The following is a 25,196-nucleotide window of genomic DNA, read 5'->3' on the forward strand; positions in this document are numbered from 1 at the left end:
CACTTTACATGTAATGCTCGTAGTACCCCCATGCAAAATTTGAGACGTGTAGTTTCTGAGATTTCGTGATGAGTCAGTGAGTCAGTCAGTCAGTGACCTTTTGCTTTTATAGATATAATAATAGATTTTATCGATTTGGCGCGGATCCTATCCCGGCAGGCCTGGTAAATAAATCCGTTAGATATCGCTAAGTATTCAGTATTGTGGTAACGCCATCTATGAGCAAAAATTGGATCTTCTACCATGGAAACTACGTTTTTAACTGATACGAAAACATTGTATAAATCTCATCATCACGAAAGAATTACCTAAAAATTGTATAACTAATATCATGCTTGACTGAACTTTCTATTTTGTAATTCATAATTAATTATACCTAGTAACATTCTTGACATTAACATCGACGTGAATGTATAATAAAGCAGGCCTATTCATATAGTTTCTAGTCCCAAAGTAATATTACTTTACTTAGTTATTTAACTTTTGTTATTCACGCTATAAATCATTCTACGAGTATTATGTGATCGCGTTGACATTCAGCTGTGTATAATTTTGTCATTTGCTTTCTTACAAATAACGTTAATGTTCGTAACTTTCTTTGTATATTTTGTAAGTCTCGTCTGTTATTTGGAGAGCGATATATTTTGTGCTCTTTTACTGTAGGTATTTCATAAAGTTGATTTACGAATGAAATACAGTTCAGACTGATGTACATAACTGAATAATATAACAGGTAAATAGAGCCATATCATGGTGACGCCAAAGATATATTTTCTAAGGATTCTATCGTAAAAAAGTACATCTGTTTTAAAATTTAATGTAGATCTGGGTTAGAGTCCAGTATCAATCATCATATCATACAGGTCACTTCGTTCGTTTCAGCCAAATGTTGTCCACTGTTAGACAAAGGCTTCCCCCAAGGATTTACACAATGACCGTTCTTGCGCTGCCGGCATCCAGGAACTTCTCGCAACCTTCACCAAATCGTTGGTACACCTAGTAGGCTGCTTGTCCATACTACGTCTTCCGACCCGTGGTCACCATTCGAGAACTTTTCTGCCTCAACGGTTATCAGCTCTACGATCACATACTGTTGAATAATATAGAGTGTTCTTACCTGACGTGTCCCAAACGGAGAAGTTCACTCTGTAATCGGCGACTGTGCACGTGTACCCGTATTTCTCGAATCCAGTCGGTGTGTACGCCTGAAACAAACGAATGAAACGTTTAATTATGTATTTTACTAAGAACTTCGGTGTCGGATCTGTTTGTTGATTTACTCGTGCCATAACCTTTGAGTGTGTGAGAGAAATGGGTAAAGATTACACGTGTAAACCCGCGAGAGGTTACTGGAAAATACAGGATACAATTATAAGAAATTGTTTTAACATAAACTGATCATTTATTATACCTTTATGACAGAAATAAGGTCTGTCTAAAATTGTAGAGGGAAGTTTTATGCGAATAATAACTGCAACTACTTTTCACCATTAAAAAGCATTCAGTAGAATTTATAGATTCGTATCAATTGACCAGCAACTCTACAAGTTAAGAGATTCAAGCCAATTTGCAAAGTCTAGTCCAAAACAATTCAATATTTACCTACATAAAAATTAAATTGTTTTGGAATTGAACTCGACACAACAGTCAAAGCGAATTCCAGTCGTTAATGGCGACTAAGCCCCAACATGAGCGAAGTGGATTTCCCAGAGACGGTGTCATGTTCTTTTATGCGGTCTTTGTCTAATTTTATGGAGCGTTTCGTCCTTACCCAGGAAGCTTAGCGTAAGGACGCATACGGACAAAATAAAACGTAATGTGGATCTTTAATTTCCTATGTTAATTCGAGCTAGTTGTATAAAGAAATGCGGAGTTGGGCGTAGAGATGCGCAGTAAAACTATTTATTTCGACTGCATGCGCTTTAAAGGCGTACTAAAGTTCGTTATTGTTTTCCGAATAAAACAAAATAAAATATATATTTATAAAAGCGAAAGGTCACTGACTGACTTACTCATCACGAAATCTCAGAAAGTACTTATACTGTAGATGTACTTAATCTCAAATTTTGCCTGTTGGTTTTTTGTAGAACGTAGGTGCTTTTCCGGATTTCATGAAACTCCATTCCTAAGAGGGTAAAACGGGATTCACGTGTACGAAGTCACGGGCGGCCGCTAGTAAAAAATAAAAATAGCGCTGCACACACACGATGGAAGTTCAAGTAAACAAAGCATGCGAAATATATTCTGTGACTGAAGCACTAGTTATTAACGTTTGGCAAGATAAAATTATGTGGTATCGCCCTCACTTATGTGCGTAGCTTTTGAGGCAAATGCTATGTAAGGCTTTTAAGCCTTAATCGGCATCAGTAAGTACAAACTGAATTTTTTGGACCCTTACAAAGGCAATAAAGTACAAATAATGTATTTATTAACTGGTTTACGGTTAATTTGGACGGAAAATTTGCGTGGCAACTCGTTCCCCCCGCAATTCGGTTGTTATCGTCAACTTGGCCCAAACTTTGTCACGGTGAATCAAGTTGGGTGACGCCATTTGGTCGTGTCAGGTTTGTCAAATTGAGAGTTGTAAATAAACAAGTCACTAAGGTCATTTAAATGTAAACAAATGGTGGGTAGAGATTTTGTAAAATAAGGCAATTTTTATTCCTGCGACAAAGAACTTAAATAGTAACCGCAAAATATTAGTACAGTCAGCGCACAATAGTTCGTGACACCCAAAGTGGCCAAAAAGTTGACAGGGCTATCGTTTTAGCGCTCACCAGTTAGCGCCACTGTAGAGTAAGGTCCTGTCACTTGCTAGTAGCGAAGACAGTGGCACCAACTGGTTAGCGCTAAAGTGGTAGGAGGACTATCGCATTTGCACTCATCAAGATGACGCCACTGTAGAGTAAGGTCCTGTCAATCGCCAGGGGTGCCAACTGTTAAGTATAAAAACGATAGCTCTCATTGTAACAAAGGCGTGTTGTGAACTTTTTGGCTACTTTGGGTGTCCAAAAACTATTTGTGTTAAATGTGCTTAATGTTGGTTTATAGCCTAGGTATAAATTGAGTGTATTAATTAAAAGATTAAGCGTACATAATTACTACCAAGCTAGGTAGTTTTACCTACTTAAGTAATTAAAATGAGATGGATAAGAAAAGACGTACCTACAGCAACTTTATGTAATACGTAAATGTTCTTTGTAGTAATTTCCCAGAAGCATGTAACCTAATCGGTAGTACGTAAAGGAGCATTCCGCGTCCCGGTACACTCTACATGAATATTTCATTGTACAACTTTAGCGAATTTCCACAATAATGAACTACAAGTAGACTCCGCTAGAGCAGGAGTTAAATCAACTGAGACGGATGGGGGTGTCTCAAGTTGGGGGAAGAAGCGATTATAAATTAGCTTCTTACATGAATGATAAAGATAGCAGGAAGGCGCTGGATGCAGGCCGCTACCAACCGTGCGATGTGGAAGTCATTGGGGTATGTTCAGCAGTGAACGTCCTGTGGCTGAAATGATGATGATGATGATGAAACTAGCATAATATCTATTTTTTTGCATTTTGGGATCCACATTCTTATCTCGTAAGTAGTAAGACATTCCTAGAGGAAGGAATAGGTCCAGCCTTCTCTAATATTCTATAAGATAGCACATCTCGATAGCATATGGCTTACCGAGGGCAACGTCAGGTTTTTAGTGGGTATGCCCTTCCCTTCTGGCAGGGAGAACCCCACATAACCCACTAAGTAGCTGCCCCCGCGGCTGATGGGTATACAAATTAATGTATTTACCTGACGAAAAATAAACGGTTCGAAAATCTGACTGATTAGAAACACATCTCCTCTCTTCTTCGCTATGGTAGATACTATAACAAACTAACTTCCAAAATATGATGTAGATATACCTACCTAATAGATTTTTCAACTTGCACCAATCCAAAAGTGCAATGCTCCACGAGCAGGGAGTGCGCTAAGAGCCCTCGGCAAATGGTATCGGAAACAGATGAGGGCAGAGTGGCTGTTAACTCCTGGCTTGTAGAAGGGCGAGTGATTTTATCACTCTCAGAGTGAGTTGCACCATCTTACTTTAGCTTTAACAAACGTCAAAAATATGTCAAACTCCATACAAAAAACACCGGTTATCGTCAAAGTTACAGTCAAATATTGGTGGTGCTGGTGCAAATCAGCCTTAGAGTACGTGACGTGTGAATCGGCAAGTGATTTGCCACTAGAGTGCTAATAACTGGGTTCGTACATGTCGTGATTATGGTAATAGTCACTACTTCATCTTGTATCCCATCAGGGAATCGAAGACGGACCTCCGAATCAAGATCAACGGACTCTAACTGCACCCACTGTAAATGTTTCAATTGCTCCAAAAATGCCTTAATAGCATGGCATTAGAGTGGCACGTTACATTCTTGCTTAAGTCATTGAACGCCGAGACGCTAGACACAATGGAAATTGTATTGTTCGAGGCTCACCGGTGAGCCGCGTGGCGTCCAACGTGTTAAAATATGGCACATTGGAAAATCATCTTGTGAGACTTTTTATCAAGAGAAGGATCAACATCTACAAAGAATCATCTGGAAGGATTCAACACAAGAACCCATGCAGGAATATGAACTTACAACCGTTACTTACGACACAAAGGCCGCGCCTTACCTCGCAATGAGAACACTTTAGCAGTTTTTAGCTTGACGTTTTACCTATGCTAATAAAATTTAAAAACCACAGATTCTGTCCAGATCAAAACGACTGAATTGCTAAAACTAGAGGCACTCGCAGACAACAGTCTCATAATATGTGAAAACCTAACGCTCAATGGAATATTACAATAATGGAGCAGGTGTAGATTATCGTTTTTACGCTTCTTTTATCACCTGAATACAAATAGGCAGAGATCGCGTCGAGCTCAAATGGGTTTTCTTTTATTCGATATTAGCTATGCTCACAACATTTTTATGCGTGAAAATTGTTTTCCATAACTTTAGTTAGGTAAAATAAATTGTATGTAACACAATTTATATTCTGAAAAGCATATCTAGTTACATAGCATTCTTTGGAATTATGTATTTTTGAGTGTTCTCTTTCCCACTCTCATAAGCTCAGTAGATAATATCACTTCATAAGCTTACGGCCATATTTACAAACGATGCTTGCTTTAAGTAAAGCAACAAATCGAACGCACAACGTTAAATAGAGCTCTGTGATTGGTTCGTGTGACACCCTGTGCGTCCACGCGCACTGTGAGACCTCATAGTAATGTTTGTGAATACGGGCGTTAGTTCTCTGACTTGTTGAGAGGGAGACGCTCGTGTAAATGCGTGAGAAACCCACACAAGGTAAATCAATGTCTAACGAAAAATCCTACACAATAACAATAAATATAAAGCAAAATTTTCCACACCGTTCCCCCGTCTTAGCTTTAAGCAGGCGGAAAACACAATGTACGTAGGCAGTCGTCAAGTAGATTTAAGTATATCACAGGTTCATAAAAATCTCTTTATTTCAACAACAGACTAGAGATGTGGCTGTGAGAGTGAATTGATACTGTTTAGATGTCGAATGATTCCGGTTTCGATATCAAATGTGACCCTGAAAGAAAATTTCAAGATTTTATTTAAAATTCACCATTTATAACACTATCAATGAAGATAATTCAATAAAACGATTAAAAGACTGGATAATTTAAACAGAAAATAAAATGACATGTGATTTGCTTCTTTGTGAAATCTTTAAAATGAAGTTTGATATTTTTTTCACATTTTTTTAAATTTCTGGCTGAAAATTTCAGAGCAGTACGCCCTTTTGTAAGATGTATTACGCACAGAGTGCAATCTGTATTGAAAAATTACTAATATTCCTGTTGACCCTCTCTAGTTTAGCTAAATATGGTGCTTGTGGAAGTGTAGGCTTTCGAAAAAGAAAAAGCGAATTTCAGTTTCGGTATCAACAGCACCCCAGCCCTACCTACTTAAGCTAAGTTTACCGTCTGTATATCAAACAATATTAGCTTTTTCCGAGGAACTCAAAGCTTTGCGAGTGAACGTTCTCGCTATTGTATAAACTCGCACCATCTATACTTTGATCTTCTGCGGCTTTATTTACAATATTATAAATAGATATACACGTGCTATGTTTCAAAGGTTGAATAGCATTTATTTTTAATGTATTAAGTAGGCGAGGTAACTTACAAATTTCAAAATATCTATACATTTTCATAACACTGAGTTTGCTGGAGTGTTACCTTAAGTATCAAACGTCTCTAACTTATTGTATTTGTAATGCATAACATCTCTTAATTAAGGGTTGTGGATCAAATATCTTTACTCACCCTCTCTACAGTTAAGATCAATTCTAACTATGGAGCACACAATAACTTTAGAGGCTTAACTCTCCATTAAAAATGCATTTTTGATGAAAAAGATTTACAAACTATGTTACTTGCAAATTATGTTAGAGATGTTATCTGCTGCTAATATAACTTATTTTCCAAATTACAAAAAACACCCTGAAAGACATGGATATGTCTGCCGTGACGTCACGGGGCATCATTCATTACAAATATAACGTTGATTTATCATCATGATACCTATTAATACACGTCAGGAGTTAGGCTGGCTGCACACGATACATTTGCCAGCTGAGAATTTGGGTAGATACGTTCAAATATTTAAAAACTTCTACTTTCGCTTAGGTTGTACCTTAGTGCCAGACTTAATGAACCGTTATTTTTTTTTTTTTTATTTTGTTCGCAAAACATACAGTGAAACATTAACAGATTAATAACCACTGCTTAAGAAACTATACACCATTTACATGTTACAATTAAACAACAAAAGCCAATTCGCTTACATGAATTTATCTGGCATCTCACGTCCCCTAGAATCATGTTTAATCATATTGATTGTCCACACCAAAATACACGTATGATTTACACTCCCTTGAGTGAACATACAAAAGGGTGGGGACTTTTGATATGTTCACCTCCTAACTAGTCCAAACAAAGGTACGAAGTCAAAAGTTGTGTTCCAAGCATATTTTATTCACTCTACACGGTGATTACAGAATTCATTGACTGGAACTATGTACCTTGATTATAAGGTTGGTGTTTGATTCTTATTGCTCTTCATTTATTTATTTAAACTTTTATGCCAAAATAAATTTGTACATAAGGCGAACTTAATGCACTAAAGCATTCTCGACCAGTTTACCTTTGGGTTGAGCAGAAAAGAAATTTGTTTGGCGGTTTCATTGGACTATTGTGGTAAGTTAATTAATTCACTCTTAACACAAGCACTAAAAAGTAAAATATTTAGCTTAGTTGGAGAGTTCAACGAGTTATTTTTTGCAAAAGAAGTTGCATAACTCTAGTTTCCACACAAACGCGTGCTGGCGCGATCAAAAGCCAATGACAGGTCGCGCGACCCATGACAGTCCGCGCGACCTGTCATTGGCCTATGATCGCGCCGGCGATGGCGATCTGCACGCGTATGTGTGATTGAAGCATTACTCAACTTCCAATCAAAATATGTTTAGTACCAAATAAAAAAAAATTTCTTACTTTCTTTCTTTCAAACCCCTTGTGGCATCGTCTGCACCCATCCTAATCTATGGCTCTAATTAAATTAATCACGTTCGTATCGACAAACGCTTAATTACCGAGCAATCATGTCGGATCCTACTGATATTTAATACGGCATTAGATATTGATGGGTTTCAGATCAAATCAAGCGAAAATTAATAACGGTAGCACATGTTTCCGATAATGCAAATTAATTAAAGAATACAGATGAGGGAACATCAAGGTAAATACTGCGGTGTCTTCGTTTGTTTCAGCCGAAAAACGTCCACTGCTGGATAAAGGCCTTCCCCAAGGTTTTCCACAATGAATTTTATTAAATGTTGTTGCTTAAAGGCTAGTTTTCACCAAAAATACTCCAACTATTTGCACCATCACACATAAGTAACTAAAGATAAACATATTTCCTACCAGTAACCTCAGAATCAAATATTTCATTTAGCGTTAAGCAGCGCAGCCCCAGCTCTCAGGGTTGCCGTTATACAGAAAATATAGCACCTTTATAACGCAACTATAGCACTTTTATAACGCCTTCAGTTCTGCCCGCGACGCGAACAGCCGAAAGCTAGAGGAATATTTATTGTTAGAACCTTTTCTAGGTAGGATTTAACGATACAAAGTCGCACCAACAAATTTTAATGCTGCAATCTTGAAAGAAGATAGTGTTATGATGATCATGAAACATTTTTTAAATCTTAGCTGGGAAGAATCCCTTAAAATTGCTCTAAGATCAAATACTGCTAAGCAATAAACGAGATAATAACTAAGGGAAGGTATTGATTGCAAAAACAGAGGTTTTGCTAAAAATTATAATCAGTGTCATCTTTAACTTGCACAAGGTTTTATACATATACTTCCTGACTAAACATTAATAACTTATTCAGAGGAAAAGAAAGTTACTTTATAGCGTCAGCTGGTAACCGAACGACGGTGGAGGTCCACTAACCACTTTTTAAAGACCTCCCCGTTTTTGAAAAGACATTAAAAAGAAAGTTCAGGTTAAACTGGTGATAAGTTGACTTACATCAATGCAGTTTCGTAAGAAAACACCGTGGGAATATTGCTGCAGGTTGGGGTTTTGTTGTTTTTTAATAATGTCAAAAGTTTTTATTTAGTTTTAGTAGCAGCTCTTCCTTCCAGTTTGAATTTAAAAACACGTAATTCTTTTGTTTTCACCATTTGAAGTGTACTGGACTTAGAACACCAGCTGGAAAAATAAATAATCTTTGAATCTTTGGATAAATAAATAATCTTTGAATCTTTGGAGGGTAAACGAGAAAACCATTTACACCCAGTTTTCTCCCAATTCCCTAAATGCAAAAGAGGTAAATTACCACATCGGCAATGAGCCGTTTGCTCAAGAAATTCAAATTCCCCAAAAGAGAAGTCCACAAACCTAATTTTAATTACACATAATGCATAATTCCCCGAGAAAATTAAGCAAAATGTCGTTCAGAACTTGGGAAATTGTGAAATGAGCTGACAGTCTGCTTAAGTAAGCCCTAAACTCATAATAAATGTTATGCAAATTATGAGTGTTCTTTAGACTTTATGGAGGAAGTTTGACATCGCTTTATACTGTACTAGCGGCCGCCCGCGACTTCGTACGCGTGGACCTCGTTTTACTCCATTAGGGGTGGAGTTTCGTAAAATCCGCTCTTAGCATCTATAGCGCATATATTTTAAATTTCANGCTAAATTTTATTTTGGAAAAATTAGGGACCCGTAAAATATTTGGGATTTTCATAAGACGTGGAAAAGCGCCATCTATCGTCATTGGTTAAAATCTTCTCGCGCCTGACAAAAAATTTTGAGGTTCGTAAATATTCATGAAGGCAAAGCTGTCAAACGCCATCTATCGACATCATTAGTAAATTAGTAACTAAATATTACATGTACTATGAATAGCGCTGTTCGTAAATAATATTGAAAATTTAATAAATAAAGATATTTTATGTAATTGAATTCACTGTATGTACCTATTTGAATCATTCAGTCACTGTGTTTAAACGAGCAAATCAAAGTGGTAATAATAATTAGTGAATTTTTACAAACTTCCTTGCAAATTCTTACTATGTGCCGCCATCTACCGAGATGAATATTAGGGTACGGTTCAGCGGCGGACAAATGGGATGGGCGCGTGGGCGATTGTAGTTAAATAGGATAAGAATTATTTCGTTTTTATTTTCTGTATGTAATTTGTAAATTTTTTGATAGGGTCTTTATTTTAATTACTTAGGTTGGTAGGTACTTACTTATTTGATTTTAATTATAATTACTATAGGTACGTATAATTTTGGTAGAAAGAAAGGTCATTGAATGACTAAGTGACTCACTCACTCATCACGAAGTCTCGGAAACTACAAGTCTTAAAAGAGTTCTCATAGGGGTTAATGGTCTATCTATTCCACTTTGATCACCTGGCTTTGATCACCAAGATGATCAAAGTGGACTCCAGTTAAATGATTTTTGTTAGTGTTCTTTGATCACCTATAAATAAATCATACCTCTGAATTGTCACATACATGTCCAATTTGTTTATTGCGGTTTTTAGAAAATATCAAAAATGTTACAAAACGAAATATTATGTAGTACAACAATTGGATATGTGACTATTCAGAGGTGTGATTTGTTTGTAGATGATCAAAGGACACTAAAATAATAATTTAACTAGAGTCTACTTGGACATCGTATCCGTGGGTGATCAAAGGCACAGAACAAATTCAAAGGACATTAAATTGTCGCTGTAATACACCTCCCTTTAGAACGTAGGTAGTCACTAAGACGAAATTTTGCAAAATTCAACCCTTATCTATGGGAGTTAAAAAGGGGGTTAGAAGTTTGTATTGCAGTCCTCGGTTTTTAAAGTAAGAGACTTGAAAGTTAAAATGTATGCTCACTATGATCACTAGATATTGTGGAGGTGTACATATACTGTTCGGTACACTGTGGTACTGTGTACACATCGGTTTGCCGACGATTGTGGTCATGCCAGAATCGTTGGAAGATCTTGGCACAATGCTCGAAGACCTTAATCGACTTTCCCAACAGGTAGGCCTGAGGATGAACATGGACAAAACGAAGCTTATGTCGAATGTCCATGTTGCGCCCTACCCAGTTTCAGTTGGGAGCTCAATTCTCGAGATTGTCGACAAGTAGGTATGTCTACCTCGGACAAACGATCCAGCTAGGTAGGTCCAATTTCGAGAAGGAGGTCAATCGTCGAATCCAACTCGGCTGGGCAGCGTTCGGGAAACTACGCAACATCTTTTCGTCCAAAATACCTCAATGCCTGAAGACTAGAGTGTATAACCAATGTGTGTTACCAGTGAAAACTTATGGCTCGGAAACGTGGCCTCTCACTATATGCCTTATACAGAAGCTCAGTTACACAGCGTGCTATGGAGAGGGCTATGCTTAATGTTTCTTTGCGAGATCGAATCAGAAATGAGGAGATCCGTAAACGAACCAAAGTCGNTGGCAACAAATCACTTAAGTTTAAGACGGCTCTCCAGTCCATGTTTAGCCTTACACAATCAACAAAAATATGACATTATTTAACATTTTTTCTAGAAAATTTTGTTGAATATTGATATGTTATGTCGTGTAGGACAAAATACGCGCTGGAGTGGCTTTAACTTGCAATGTAGTTTTTTTTATTTCTTATCATTTAACATAAATTCTAGCAAAATATCCATTCAAACCGCTTTATCAACAAAAATAATCTTAAAAAAGTCATATGAAGATAAAATAAACATAAATTTTAATAACATTAGAAATTAAAAAAATATATATCAAAAACAGACTTTAAATTGCTATTTTGAGGTCTTCGGGGCATTGTACCTATAACAGTATAATATGTTTTTTTATTACAATAAAATTCTCATTAAAACGTAATGAAAATCAGTGACCAAGGTACATCGCTAGTTGGGTGGTCAAGGTACAACATTGCGACTACTTCACTTAATAAGCTTATTAAACCCACTTCCATTTGAGCTTAGGATCTGAAACTCATATCGTCCAGTAGCTAGATATATAAAGATTATGTTCTAACTATAACCGTTTTGACAAACATGCAACATTTTTCATAAATTGACATTAAGTAAACCTCCAAAAACTCACTGCGTCAGTGTAAAATATTAAATTACCATTTTTTCTTGTACTTGCACGGCGTCGGCGAATCTTAGCTAACTTCATGTTAATGTTGACAAATAACGTATGTAATACCCTAGACAACTTTTCATAAAACCGCATAATTTAAAAAATATATACAATTGTTTTAGGTACAACTCTGTCCAAGGTTCAACAGGTTCCCCTACATACAGTGAATTCAATTACATAAAATATCTTTATTTATTAAATTTTCAATATTATTTACGAACAGCGCTATTCATAGTACATGTAATATTTAGTTACTAATTTACTAATGATGTCGATAGATGGCGTTTGACAGCTTTGCCTCCATGAATATTTATGAACCTCATAAATTTTTGTCAGGCGCGAGAAGATTTTAACCAATGACGATAGATGGCGCTTTTCCACGTCTTATGAAAATCCCAAATATTTTACGGGACCCTATTTTTTTCCAAAATAAAATTTAGCCTATGTTACTCGTGAGTAATGTAGCTTTCGAATGGTGAAAGAATTTTTAAAATCGGTCCAGTAGTTTTTGAGCCTATCCATTACAACTAAACAAACAAACAAACAAACAAACAAACAAACAAACAAACAAAGTTTTCCTCTTTATAATATTAGTGTAGATAACAATGCCTCTAGATAAAGAACATTGCTGTGTAACGATCCGTTTTGAGTTTGCGACAGTTTGAAATGTGAAATCAGTGTGTCAGTAGATGTAAAGTGAAAGAAGAATAATAATACATAGGTATATGAAAAAGATTAAAACTGAGTTGCACCACTTATCTTTGACCGTAACGATGACGATAACCAGCGCTTTTTGTATGGAGTTTGACAGATTTTTGACGTTTGTCAAAGTTAAAGTAAGATGGTGCAACCCAGCCTTAGTTAATTACATGGCTGTGGATATTCATTTTTTTTCCACAACGTGGAAGCTCTTGGCCTGCATTTAAGTACAATAGTGATGTAATTTTCATTAGTTTTGTGACTTTTATAATAGTATTTTGTTTCGTTACGAACAAATTCTTTTGCGATTGAGATTTATGCGTAACCTTACTTTATAATACGTACGAAAAAATCTTTTTCGTCGAGTTTACCAGTTTATGTAGACATTTCAGTCAATAGAAATTGTGTGGGTAATAGTGTAATATTAGACGACGCTTCTTCAAAGTCTAGACAGACTATTAAATAGGTTCTACATTTTCTGAAGCTGACAGGTTAAGTCAAGTTTGGGCTTTGTTTAATAGTGTTGCCGAAAATAATCCCGCCTAGACTGACAGAATATACCTAATGGCTACAGTTGCAAAAATATTTCAGTGACTTTTCTCGTTCTTTATGCTTCAAAAAACAAATGAGAGATGATTTGTCGTCTTGAAAATAAAACAACTGTGCCCTTCACGTCGTTGCGTCCAACACAATAACTTAATAAATTACTTTTCGTCGAAAATAACGATAATATTTTTAGAGGACTTCAAAATCTCAGAACCAATACAGTAATTGGTGTTCTTGAAAACACTTTTATGCCCTCAAACATCTGTTTTCTTGGACCCCGTTACGTTATGCCTTTTCGAAGGAAATGTTTGGATACTTATTTCGTGGAAATGTTGTTCAACATATTTCATAATGAAATCCTGAACCGGTGTTATTTCTAAGATCCCGTTTAGTAGTATTACGTGTATAGGTAAACAGTCCTATTTATGTACGTATCTAACACCCATTTATTTGATATTTCTTTGATAAATCATCATTATGAATAATATTCTAGGAGTTATTTCGAATAGTGTCTAATATCAAATTTTAATGAGCAGATAAAATACGTAATTGAGTAAAATTTTAGTTAATTTGGACGTAAAATTTAACTTTACGTATTCCACGTGTTCCGTCAAGAACATTGGCTCGTAATTGGGTTCGGTAATTAACGTATCAACCTGTCACTTGATTGATGATTAGGGTCTTATTATCTGGTGATTAGAAGCTTATTCGGTCACCCTTACTGCTATGGAGTTAAGGTACGAAATCTCCAATTTTGTCCACTTTGAAAGCACTTTGCTTAGAGTTCGGACCCTTATAATAAAGGTACCTCTACTTGGCAAAATTACGTTGTTCGGACGCCTTTGTTTTATTAATATTAAAATTAACTATGTTGTTCTATTTTCAGGTACTTGGAAGTCCGTACAAGTAAGTGAACTTTATTTTTAATTTTGAAGGTTATCTTGTTTATTTTCTACGAAATTTCCCGAAACTTTCTAAGACGTTTAGGCAATTAAGTACGAAGACTACAGCCGAAGGGTGGAAAGTAACCAAAATACAAATTTTAATTAATTAAAGTATGAAGAACACCGTTCTTTATTCTATGACGGTACGTAACGCTACATAGTTTTAGGACTGGCTACTAAAAACAAGAAAAAAACAAAAGACAACGAATCTCTAAAGATGTTTTCCCGCGTTTTTCATCTGTCAGTTTGTTTTCTATTACGATTTATAGATTCCATAGACCAGCAAAATGGCTACAAGCGCATACAGGAACAAAATACTGTAGCCGTGCAGGCGATATATCACTTAAGCGGATAGGAATAAAGTGTGTTTTACCTGGGCAGGTAAACTACCGGTATGTCGTCGTTAGCTCCAACGCGGTTTCGTTCGCGCGGCGTGTTTATTAAGACAATCAACACGATTAAGAGTAGGCGCACACCGTTGATTTTTCGTCGGCCGATAGTTTAGTCGGGCAGTTGATCAGTATGGGCATGTATAGGAGTGCGCACACTACGCCGATTCGATTTGACCGATTCTTCATACAAATTAAAATCGGGCACAACTACCGGCCAACTAAAAATCAACGGTGTGCGCCTACTCTAAGAAGGATTTGAGCTAGAATTGTTTTGAATTACAGATGCGCTTTTCGAATTTGAATTATCTGTGTAAGTTTTTGAATTTTGAATTTTATGTTGGATCATCAGTGAATCGAAATTAGTATCAGTAATGATTTAGCACACGTAGAATAGAAACAGGTATTTTAACACCTTGTCGTATAATTAAATTGAAGAAAATACTTCAGTTGAGTGACTGCACTCATCGAAATTCATATTTTCTGCAAGGTGATCTAGTAAAACTATAATAGTTATGTCATCGTAAGATTGTGAATTCCGTCATGTCACCGTAAAATTGTGAATTCCGTCAGATTATAATGTGACGTAAGCTAGATTACAAACTAACTTAATCTAACCCTCTGTTAGTTTACAATCTCACACGATTAAAAACTGTTCAGAGTTCACAATTTCACGTTGACATAATATGTAATAGGTGGTTAAAATTATGACCACCATCTCTCAAAAGCTAAGTGTTATCCGCTATGAGCTCAGCTGTGTGCTGTTTATCTATTCCCATTAATACTCATTTCATTAGCATAGGTCCAATTAGGAGCTACACCGTACCTGTGCAAATTATACGATGAATCACCGATTGAATTACTTTTCCTATACCTAACTCTACACTGGCTAAGTAATTATAATCTTGTTGAAGTTACATCTCATCTCATCATTAGAGACTTAAGGAAAATAATGTCGTCAGCAATTGCCAAAAGATCAGATTTTTACATACAGGGTGTAATTATTTTGATTGATTCAACAAAAACGGGTGATTCTACTACTCAAATACCTTTCCTACAGGACCCGTATTAAATTCTCAAAAAAAGTCATAGTCATACATCCCCATAGTAAGGACAGCTTTTTTATAACTTAAACTTTGGTTTCTTGGGAAAAGTTTTGCATTTGAGCAGTAGAAACAATTTTTGTTTGATCAAGTATAAAAATTACACCCTGTATTTCATATACACGGGATTCTAAATATAAACATTGTTTAATAAAGAAAACTTTGTAATAAACAGAAACTTTACTGACTAAAGTTGAAAATGGAGCAACCCACGCGTAAAAAGTCGTTCGCGCAAAAAAAATAACTTTTAAAAGAATTAAATCTTCAAAGGTTGGTTTACACCTACACCGTTCTATTATTAGAAACGGATTCCCGAGACAGAGTCCAAGTAAACAGTTCTACGAAGGCTACTCTTCAATGGTGGTCACTCATTCAACCGTTTGTGTATACAGGGTGTTAGAACAGACGGGTTAGAAAAATAAAGATGGCGATGAAATAACATAATTTGGGTTACTGTATTTGAGTTAAAAGTCGTTTTCGGGGTGTTGGTTTTGAAATGTTTTATGAGTGTCATAATTGAGTTTGGGATTTGAAAAGTCAAATAACCGTAAAATATAAAATAATAATTATAAAAGCGGTTAGGAAAGGAAAGGAAACCGCCCTTTTCCTTGATTATCTAGAAGATAGTTGCTGAATTGTGCCGTTCAAACTTGTTCATTTTAAATAAGTTTGTAGATTTGTTTTGTTTGGTAAATTAGAAAGTTATTTATAAATTCCATTAAACGTTTAGTATTCGAGTATTTCTTGTCAGGAAAAGGAACGTCAAGTAATACGCGTAGTCATTTTGTGTCTAGTCAAATATTAATGTAATTTTTACTCATTTAATGGTTTTTATTCACTTTATTTGATACTGGCCGAATTCGCAAACGCACGAAGCTCTAAATTAAAAAAGTATTCTAAATTCTAAATAAATATATTAATAAATATAACTATGACATTTTAAACCACACTGTATTTGAAAACATCTTTAAGGTGTTACGGTCCCTTTGAGTCCGCTCCTGTTATCGTCGGAATATTAGCGGCCATGTTTTTTTCTTTCCAATAAATGGTCTACACATTCCAGACGCTCCGGAATGGCGCCGGTTTTTTGTTTACAGACAAGGGTATTTTTGTTTTGATTGGTTAGGCGAAAGTACGAATAATGCTTGAAATGTCGAAAGTTCGTTACTCTGTGTAGCCATGGTTATTTTTAACCGACTTCATTCTAAAATAATGTAATACTTGTGACTATCGGAGAAAATTCGCTGTTCTGATACGCTACCCTAATATATTTTTATTAATTTCACTAAATGACACCAATTCTAGTATGCTATTGCAATGTTCTTAATAAGAACTTCTTATCAATCTGGGAAGTGAATTTAGATATTCTAGATCTCTAAATAGAGTGAAAAATCGCGGATTTTTCTATTTTATCTTATTTTATTTCGCAAAATACACTTGAATTAGTTTGTGACTAGAAATATTAAAGAAACAAAACGATAATTTATTTACTAAAATTATTTCGATACACAAAATGAGATATCAATATCTATAAGTTCACGTCCCTTCGTGGCGAACTCTACGACCGACCCTGAAAATGGCGTCGAGAAGCGATTGAATTAAATAAATTATAGGGACAACGCACTTCGGTAGACGTTTCTAGGACGTGTATGGAATATTAGTGCTATTTTTAGTTGGCCACAAGTATTTTCACTTTCTAGGAAAAGTATTGTATAAAAATAACTCGTTTATTGAGGGCACGCTAAGCTTCGGTAATATTAAAAACAAATTACGTAGGAGGCTTCGACGATGACGTCTTTTCGTAAGAAGTTTGGGGAAGTTTGTGGGATCCACTCCTTGACGCAAATGTATACAGTATTATTTATATAATTTGATAACGCTGATGAAGTTGCTGGTAAATGGATTTTTATGTAGAGTCGTTTTAATGAGTCGTTGTTTTGTGTTTGTTTCTTTTTTTCTTAAAAAATATTGCCTTCGAACCATTAAACATAGGTACCTACAGGAACTTGAGTCTTGCAACTACATTATTGTTTTGTTTAGTGTGCAATAAAATATTAATCTACTTATATGGTCTGGTAAAAAAAAATCTATCTCTATTTGTCACAAATGTATCGACACGGAGTACTTTACGATTTGTTTTGGAAAAAGACTGTTATGACTCACCAGTCTTTTAATTATGATCGTTTATCCGACCTTTTGAAGGGCTATTATCCTCCATCAAATTACTTATACAAATTTATAAAACAGAACAATGTATTCCAACTAAATTAGAGAAAACCAAATTGAAACCCCTAGAACAAAGTGTTTTACAAACTCTTCATGAGCGAAAGTAAACAGAGCTGTTTGGATTGGACCCGTACGTCTGATTACCTGGGGGGCTACTCTCAACAAGTCTAGTCTAGAATGTTTCCTCCCTCTCACGTAAATATATCATGAGTGATAGAGACAGTTACCTGCGGAGCCTGCCAACAAGTCTAAGGCTGAGTTGCACCCTTAGGCTGGATTGCACCATCTTACTTTAACTATAACAACCGTCAAGAATCTGTCAAACTTCATAAAAAAACACCGATTATCGTTATAGTTACGATTACATTTAGGTGGTACAACTCAGCCTTACACCATCGTACTTTAACTTTGACAAACGTCAAAAATCTGTCAAACTCAATACAAAAAGCACCGGATTATTTGCGGTTAAAATAAGGTGTTGCAAATCGGTCTAAATCTCGAATGTTTCCATTCCTTTCGCACAAAGCGATGTGCCAGCATGAGTGATAGAGACAGATGGAGACGAAACTACGTGAACTTTGTTAGGGAATAGCCCTGTTAGGACTAGTCACACGGTGGAAAAGAACAGCGGAATTAATATTATTATCTGAAAAAATTGTTATCGTAATCTAGCGTGTACATTTATTTTTGCTACATAATATATCGTTCTTATAAGAAAAACTACGCTTTATGGAGAAGGCTAAACGCAAGCCGTCTGTTACCTCTTTCTTTTTCTTCGATATTTCGTTCTTGTTTTGCTGATTCATCTTTATCATTAGTCAACAGTTTAGCACTGAAGCCAGTCGATATTTAGCACCGAACTCTTCCTAATTTATTCTGATTAATTTCTCCACGGGTCTAACAGTTCAATTTTTGTAACAGCGTTCATTGAGAGAGCTGTGGTTTTCTGAATGAATAAAAATGGTTTATGTTTTATTGGCGGTTAAACTCGGTTGTCGAGATGTGTGAATACACCCGCGAATCAAGTAAGCACTAGCAAAATAAATCACTGTCAACTCAATCACAGAATGGATGGATGTTTCAGCAAAAAAGCAATGAACATAAAAGCTCTATTGTTGAACGAACTCTAAACGAATTAAAAACTCGTTGCCAACTCGCGACAAACATTCGCTCGCTCCGCTCTGCTCGCTTGTTTGCTGTTTCTTTGACGCTTTGTGTGAAGTTTTACGTGTTACGTAGAAGTGATGGATGTGCTAATAAGGTTGTAAAACGATTTTGAACAAGGATTCGCTCATCTGTTGAGTAAATAGTCAATCACGTGGAAAATTGGTGAGTTATCAATTGCTGATAGATAATAAATTATGCTTCAGTGCTTTTACCTGTTTATACTTATACTCGCCACAAAGACTCGTGGCAGGCAGTGTAATAATAAGACAGTGCATATTATCAGATTTTCTCTCGCACTCACTGGTTATGGGTGACGTCACACAGAAACAGGTATAGCGTTTGCTTAAAAATTACTAAAATATTGTCGAGTGTGCCTCTCTGTTTCAAAAATTAGAAAATTACCTACTTAAGCTCTGCCTGCCATGAGTCTTTGCGTCGAGTATAGCTATTTCTATTTGGTACGGGTTATCGCGTCATAGAGAATTATCCAACTTTCTCCATGGTCCACGTAATCATTTGGCAGTGTTGGCACCGCTGTTTTCCGCGAATAAAATTCACACACTAAAAATACATTTCATAAAGTTTTGTAGGAAAATGTACCACGCTTCCTTAATAAGATTTGGCTAGGGTCCGAAATCCAGTTTGTCTTGACCCATCCTATTTAGGATTTTCCTAGGATTTCTGGCTCTAATACCGTTGGATTGCGTTTCTATACGATCAGATTTTCGAATTATTTCAGTGTAGTACCACGGGGAGCGGGTATAATCCCTTGTGTGTTGTGCAAGCCACGTCCTGGAGCGATGTAGTTTAACCTACTTGCTTGTGACCCGCCTGGGAGTTATAATATGACGTTGGTTTATTTTTTCAGGTTTTTGTAGACTGCTTTTGTTAGTTGGATTTTGATCTGTCACAGAAACTTAAACACAAATTGACATGAAAATATGAAAATATTGGACAAATAAGATTATTTGTTATTGATTGACACTTTTATTACTGAAAACACAACAACGAAGTTAGACTACTGCGGGCAGATAATATTTAGCATTAATATCTAATAATTAATTAATCAAATCAAGCCCACTTAAGAAGCGTTATACAGGACGTCATATTGTTTACGTAAATTATAAATGACATTTTCTTGTTTATTTCTTTCATAATTACATTTTGTTTCTTCTTACAACTTTAAGAATAAGCAGTTTGAATCGTAGCGTTGTAGTTCTCAGATAACGTTTATAGCAATAGTGCAGTGCCGTTTATGATCGGACTCGGATATTTCCCGCAAAACGCTCTTTGGCGTAATGGCACTAGCCACGATGCGATTTGAATCCTTTAGGAGCTGGCGAAATCTTTCCGAATACCGTTGAGGATGTGAGAAGCAAATTTTGTAGCAGTTACAGTTTTGTAATGCTCAAACCGGAGTTAGGACTGTGAGATAACTTTTTGACAAGTTTACTTTTTTGCTTCATATTTAGTTAATGTCTGTAAAGTTTTCATACTTCTATGGCTGAAATATTTTTCTAGAGTTTTACATAAGATGTGCGTAGAATTTATTTCGCTCCTTTTGGAATTGGAATCAGTCATTTCTTCAACTAACATCTGAAACTTCTTATTTAAATGTTTTCGTTACTTATCAAATTATCTAAGAAAATATCGCATGACGCGCAAATTCCCAATCATGTTTCGAGCTGTGATGAAAAATACTCTAACGCCTCTGATGAAAAATACTGTGAATACGGTCACAAACATTACTATGAGGTCTCACAGTGCGCGTGGACGCACAGGGTGACACCAATCACAGAGCTCTATTCAACGCTGTGCGTTTAATTTGCTGCTTCACTTAAGCAAGCATCGTTTGTGAATACGGGCGTAAATAATTTTTTTTCGCCATAATTTTCCGTGCGACTCTTTGATTTATTAACCCTCTGTTATCTACCGAAGTTAAAACAACCGTCAATGGCCGACGCGTGTTTCGCCGTGCTCTGACGGGTACAAATGACTGACAGCGAATGCAATCTAACAAATTGACTCGGTCCAATCACATACGATAGATTTTTTATTCAACAGTCTTTTAGGGTTCCTTACAGTTGTAAAGTCACGGAACCCTTATAAGTACTGTGATTCTTAATATTGATATTTGGAACCCTTTTTTGCTTTGCGCATACCTACTGGTCGATGGGGATGACCAGTGGGTTATGTGGGACACTCCCCCAATCCCCTCCTCCAGTTGTATAGAGTTTTCTTTTTCCAGTTAACTGAATGCCTAAGGGTATTAAATACGAGTAAACATTTTCATAGGTATATTTTTTACAACTAAAATCAGTTCAGCGTGGGTAGATTTAAAATATGTTAAGCACTTTGACCCAACAGGGCAAATCCGTTTAAAATCATTGCGTTCCCGTTTAATCCCCGGGATCCGGAGGAATTTATTCAAATACCATTTTGTAAATAAATAAAGTAAATATTTTTCCATATAAGTACTCAGCCAGGTTTAACCTAGGCTTAGCTGAAGCCCTATTTACCCTACATCCATATTTATATTAAATGTCTGAGTAAATCTCATAAAGTAACTTTGAATGGGTAAAATCTGTTTGTTACTATTTTCGTCTTAATTATTTGAAAGATAAATAATTGACTATAAAAAGGGCTACTTTTTGTCGCGATAATAAAACTTGAATCAGTTCCAACCTGGGTGCCTAATATTCTATACCAGATTATACATTCTTGTAGAAAGTCAGCTATTACAACGTAAGACGGCACAGTGTTTATCTTGGTGAGTTTTCCGCAAAGGGGAAAGAAAAAATATATAACGCGTCTACTATAGTCACATTCTATCATAGGAAATAAATTTATTTCTATGCGAAGTTGAACTATTAGTTGAAGTACATATTCTTTTAGAAGTACCTGATAACCTACAACGGGTTTAGGAAAAAGATCAATAGTTTTCAACCGTATCTTTACAACATAAAGTTCAAATTAACCAGCGACTGCTGAAGGGTTAAAAATAGCACATCCCAACAATGTCCACAACCGGCAAAATAAACCGGCGTTTGTGCAGCATTAACCGTTTCCACTTAACTCTGCTAAAATCCAGAGGTACGTGACAATCGGATTTGGTTTATTAGGGTAGGGACGTGTGGGATATCGATAATATCAACGTTTGTACTCGTATCTATAACTTTGTGAACGTACAAGTCAGGGATGTTCGTATGTGTTGGTTTCAGGTTCTGCTGATAAGGTCATGGACAAAACTTAATTGAATTTTTGATACAACTCTACAATGATAAAGCTGTCCTAGTCTAGATCTTCATTATGAATTTATTCTTAAAATTTAGCTGAAATAAATTTTAGTTACTATTATATTTGTAACCGTTTCGAGAATTTTCAAATTGGTATCCGCATACGAAAGGAAAAATACGCAAAACAAGAATTATAATTTAAAATTCACACACACTTCGATTTGCATGGAATTAAAAACATATTAATCATATTCACTGCTGAAATAATTTTGATCGTCAAAGCGCCGACTTCTCACGCCGTTTTTCTAGCTGTGGTTTTCGACAATCGTCGCTTGCCTTACCAAAGAGCATTTCTATCGTGCCTGGATGCGAGCGGCGCTGGACCGGTCTTTATGGAAATCCTTGGAGGAGGCCTTTGTCCGAGCAGTGGACGTCTTTCGGCTGAAACATCAACAACAACAACAACATTTCTATCGATATGCCCATTCCCATTCGCAACACTAGCCACAGGCACTCACGGTATCCGGGCTAAGCAGACAATTTGGGCGGGCGTTATAAATCGCGGTCGGGCGAAGTCGAATGCGTTACATTAACTTACTGGATAAACACGTGACGACTTAGGGGAAAATGGACTCGACTTGTGATTTTTTAGGGGACTCTACAAATAAAGAAAATGTTAGTCAAATGAGAATTACCCTTGGAGTGTAATCGCACAAAAGTTACATAATTTATTCACAATATTTTTTGGAGTTTTTACCTACCTACTGAGTTTTCCGGGAAGAAATTTACAACTAGCATTTAGGTTTGATTAATACTCGTATACTTTTCGTTTGTTTTAAAATTTACATATCAGTTTCTATTTAACAAATACCGATGCACGATTTTTGAAAAAGAATACGATGTTCTTAGTTTGTTACTCGTAATGATTTTAATTTGTAAAAGATTTGTTACACATTATTTATTTTCATTTAAAATTTTGTCATTTTAAGGCCAGCCAAAAAGGTCTCCAGTAGCATAAAAATAAAGAAGGAAAAATACCTGAAACTACTAACTACATTGCTATGATCATTCCAGTAAACGTACTTTCGTTGTAGCTTCGTTGTTTTACTGCTTTAGTTTCAACCAAGTACCAATTGTGGCACTTTGACGACTGCGCGTAGAGTCGCGGGCTAAAGTAGTCGTTTATTTTTGCGCCTGAGCGCGCAAACTACAAAACTGTTACCGATGAGGAAGCAAACGTACGTAGTTTGAGCTTTGGAATCGGTGTTAAAAGTTTAGTAAACGATCTAGGACTTTAAGGTACAAACAAAGGCATATTAAGCAAAACACTGCTATCCTATCTAGGTAAAAGCGAAAGGTGACTGACTGACTCATTCATCACGAAATCTTTGAAACTACAAGTGCTTCGAGTCTCGCATGGGGGTTCTTTTTAGAACATAGGTGCTCACTAAGACGGGATTTTGCAAAATTCAACTCCTAAAGGGGTAAAACGGGATCCACGCGTTCGAAGTCGCGGGCGGCCGCTAGTCGTATAAAGTCTAGTGCCTGAGGTATGGGAACGGCACGGGAGGGGTGACATTGACATAACATGACATGATCACGTGACAGAGCATCAGATTTGACGTCTTAAAAACGCTCCCATATCTTAGTTACTGAATGAGTTAAGCGCTAGGCTTATTGTTGTACAAGAGTGATTCTGCAATAAAACCTCTGATGTGTTTTCCTCTGTACTTACTGAACAAGTGTTGAACCAAGATATTGCTCAGTAAGTTATTGATAAACATCAATAAATAAAGTTCGTTGCGAGCGGAGGAGCAGATGTGTCGCGAAGTTGAAGGAGGTTGAGACAAAAATTTTGTGAATTATTTATTGGTATAAATCATCATTCCTGCTGTTGGCTCAAGTTTTAAGTTCTAAGTTTAATAGCAGTAATTACCACCGTATAGTTTAGCCATAGAGTATCATAACGGCAAATATAGGTAATTTGAATGGAACTATTATGCCAATTTAACGTCTACAAAGTTCGTCTATTCAAAGAACTGCCCGCACGAAAGCGAGATATTCAAAAAGTTTTAACATTTCGTTCGCGCTGCAGAACCTTAAAAGTGAAATTGGCTTGCCACGTATGCATAATGCCGGCTCCACACGTTATATCGTTAGTCCAAACGTTGGTCCCAATCCTAACGCCATTTGTCCAATGTGTGAAAAGAAAATAGTATTGGCACCAACATTGGGACAAGCTATTTTTTATTTGATGCTTACTGTCCGTGGTGTATATTTTTATCCGCTTTGCATTGGAGGAAAGTCGAACCTTAAATCCGAATTCTTTCTATGTTCTTCTGATTAATTTCGCTGCCGGTCTAATGACAGTTTAACTTTTCCCGGGACAAACTTAACCTTCAATGGTTGGGTTTTTATTGGCGGTCAAGCTGTAGATCCTGGCTACACAGGAGTTGCAGCGATGGGAATAATTCCGTAAGCTATATTCTACATCCACACGTTGGACCAATATTGGAGCCAAAGTATGGAGCCAGCCTTAAAAGTGAAATTGACTTGGCATGGATGCATTCTCAAGAGGTGCAGCCGCCAACAATATCTTCGGGATCAAACTGCGCTGTAGAGCAAAATGACAGATTCGTTTTTTAAAAGCCTTTGCAAGGAAATTGTGCAATTTTCTTCTTTGACGCGAGTTAGGAAGGTTTTCGGCGGAATGAGAAAATAAGTCAATTTTTTGGCACGATGCTTTGTGATGGTTTTAAGCCATTTTTAAAGTTTTGAACTAATAGAGTTTAAAGCAGGGCGTCTTTGGAAGCATTCGAACTTATGGCACAGGGCAAAAGAACTTACCTACGGGGCGGGTACAAGCTAGTAATGTTTTTTTTATACTTATGAAAAAGATGACGTCATAAGATATCATGTTTTGACATCGCTTGATACTTGACGCAAAACATTTTGAGGACATGAAATAAACCAACATTGATGAAAGAAACGCTGGCTGTAACAGCGTATTACACTTGAAAATTTCGACGGGTTCATCCAGTGTCTAAGTAGCTCAGTTGGAAGAGCAGTCGCCCGACAAGCGGAAGGTCGTGGGTTCAATTCCCGCCTTAGGCAGTTCGATTTTTTCAAGTTAT

At 36.4% G+C, this 25,196-nt stretch overlaps 1 protein-coding gene and 1 non-coding gene across 3 annotated transcripts in view; one reads left to right on the plus strand and one right to left on the minus strand.

Annotated features, from left to right (window-relative positions):
• The window catches only part of LOC114353487 (GTP-binding protein rho1), a 40,845-nt gene that overhangs the window by 12,989 nt on the left and 2,660 nt on the right, over nt 1–25,196 (minus strand). For both annotated transcript variants that reach the window (XM_028305516.1, XM_028305515.1), the window contains exon 2: nt 1,118–1,205. In XM_028305516.1, the coding sequence (XP_028161317.1) occupies nt 1,118–1,205 (88 nt within the window). The remainder of the gene's footprint in view (nt 1–1,117; nt 1,206–25,196) is intronic.
• On the plus strand, nt 25,104–25,176 carry TRNAV-GAC (transfer RNA valine (anticodon GAC)). Its single transcript has one exon. It is a non-coding gene; the product is annotated as a tRNA-Val (tRNA).

Source organism: Ostrinia furnacalis, unplaced genomic scaffold (genome assembly GCF_004193835.3).
Source record: "Ostrinia furnacalis isolate ACB-3 unplaced genomic scaffold, ASM419383v2 OfSCF1700, whole genome shotgun sequence".
NCBI lineage: Eukaryota > Metazoa > Arthropoda > Insecta > Lepidoptera > Crambidae > Ostrinia > Ostrinia furnacalis.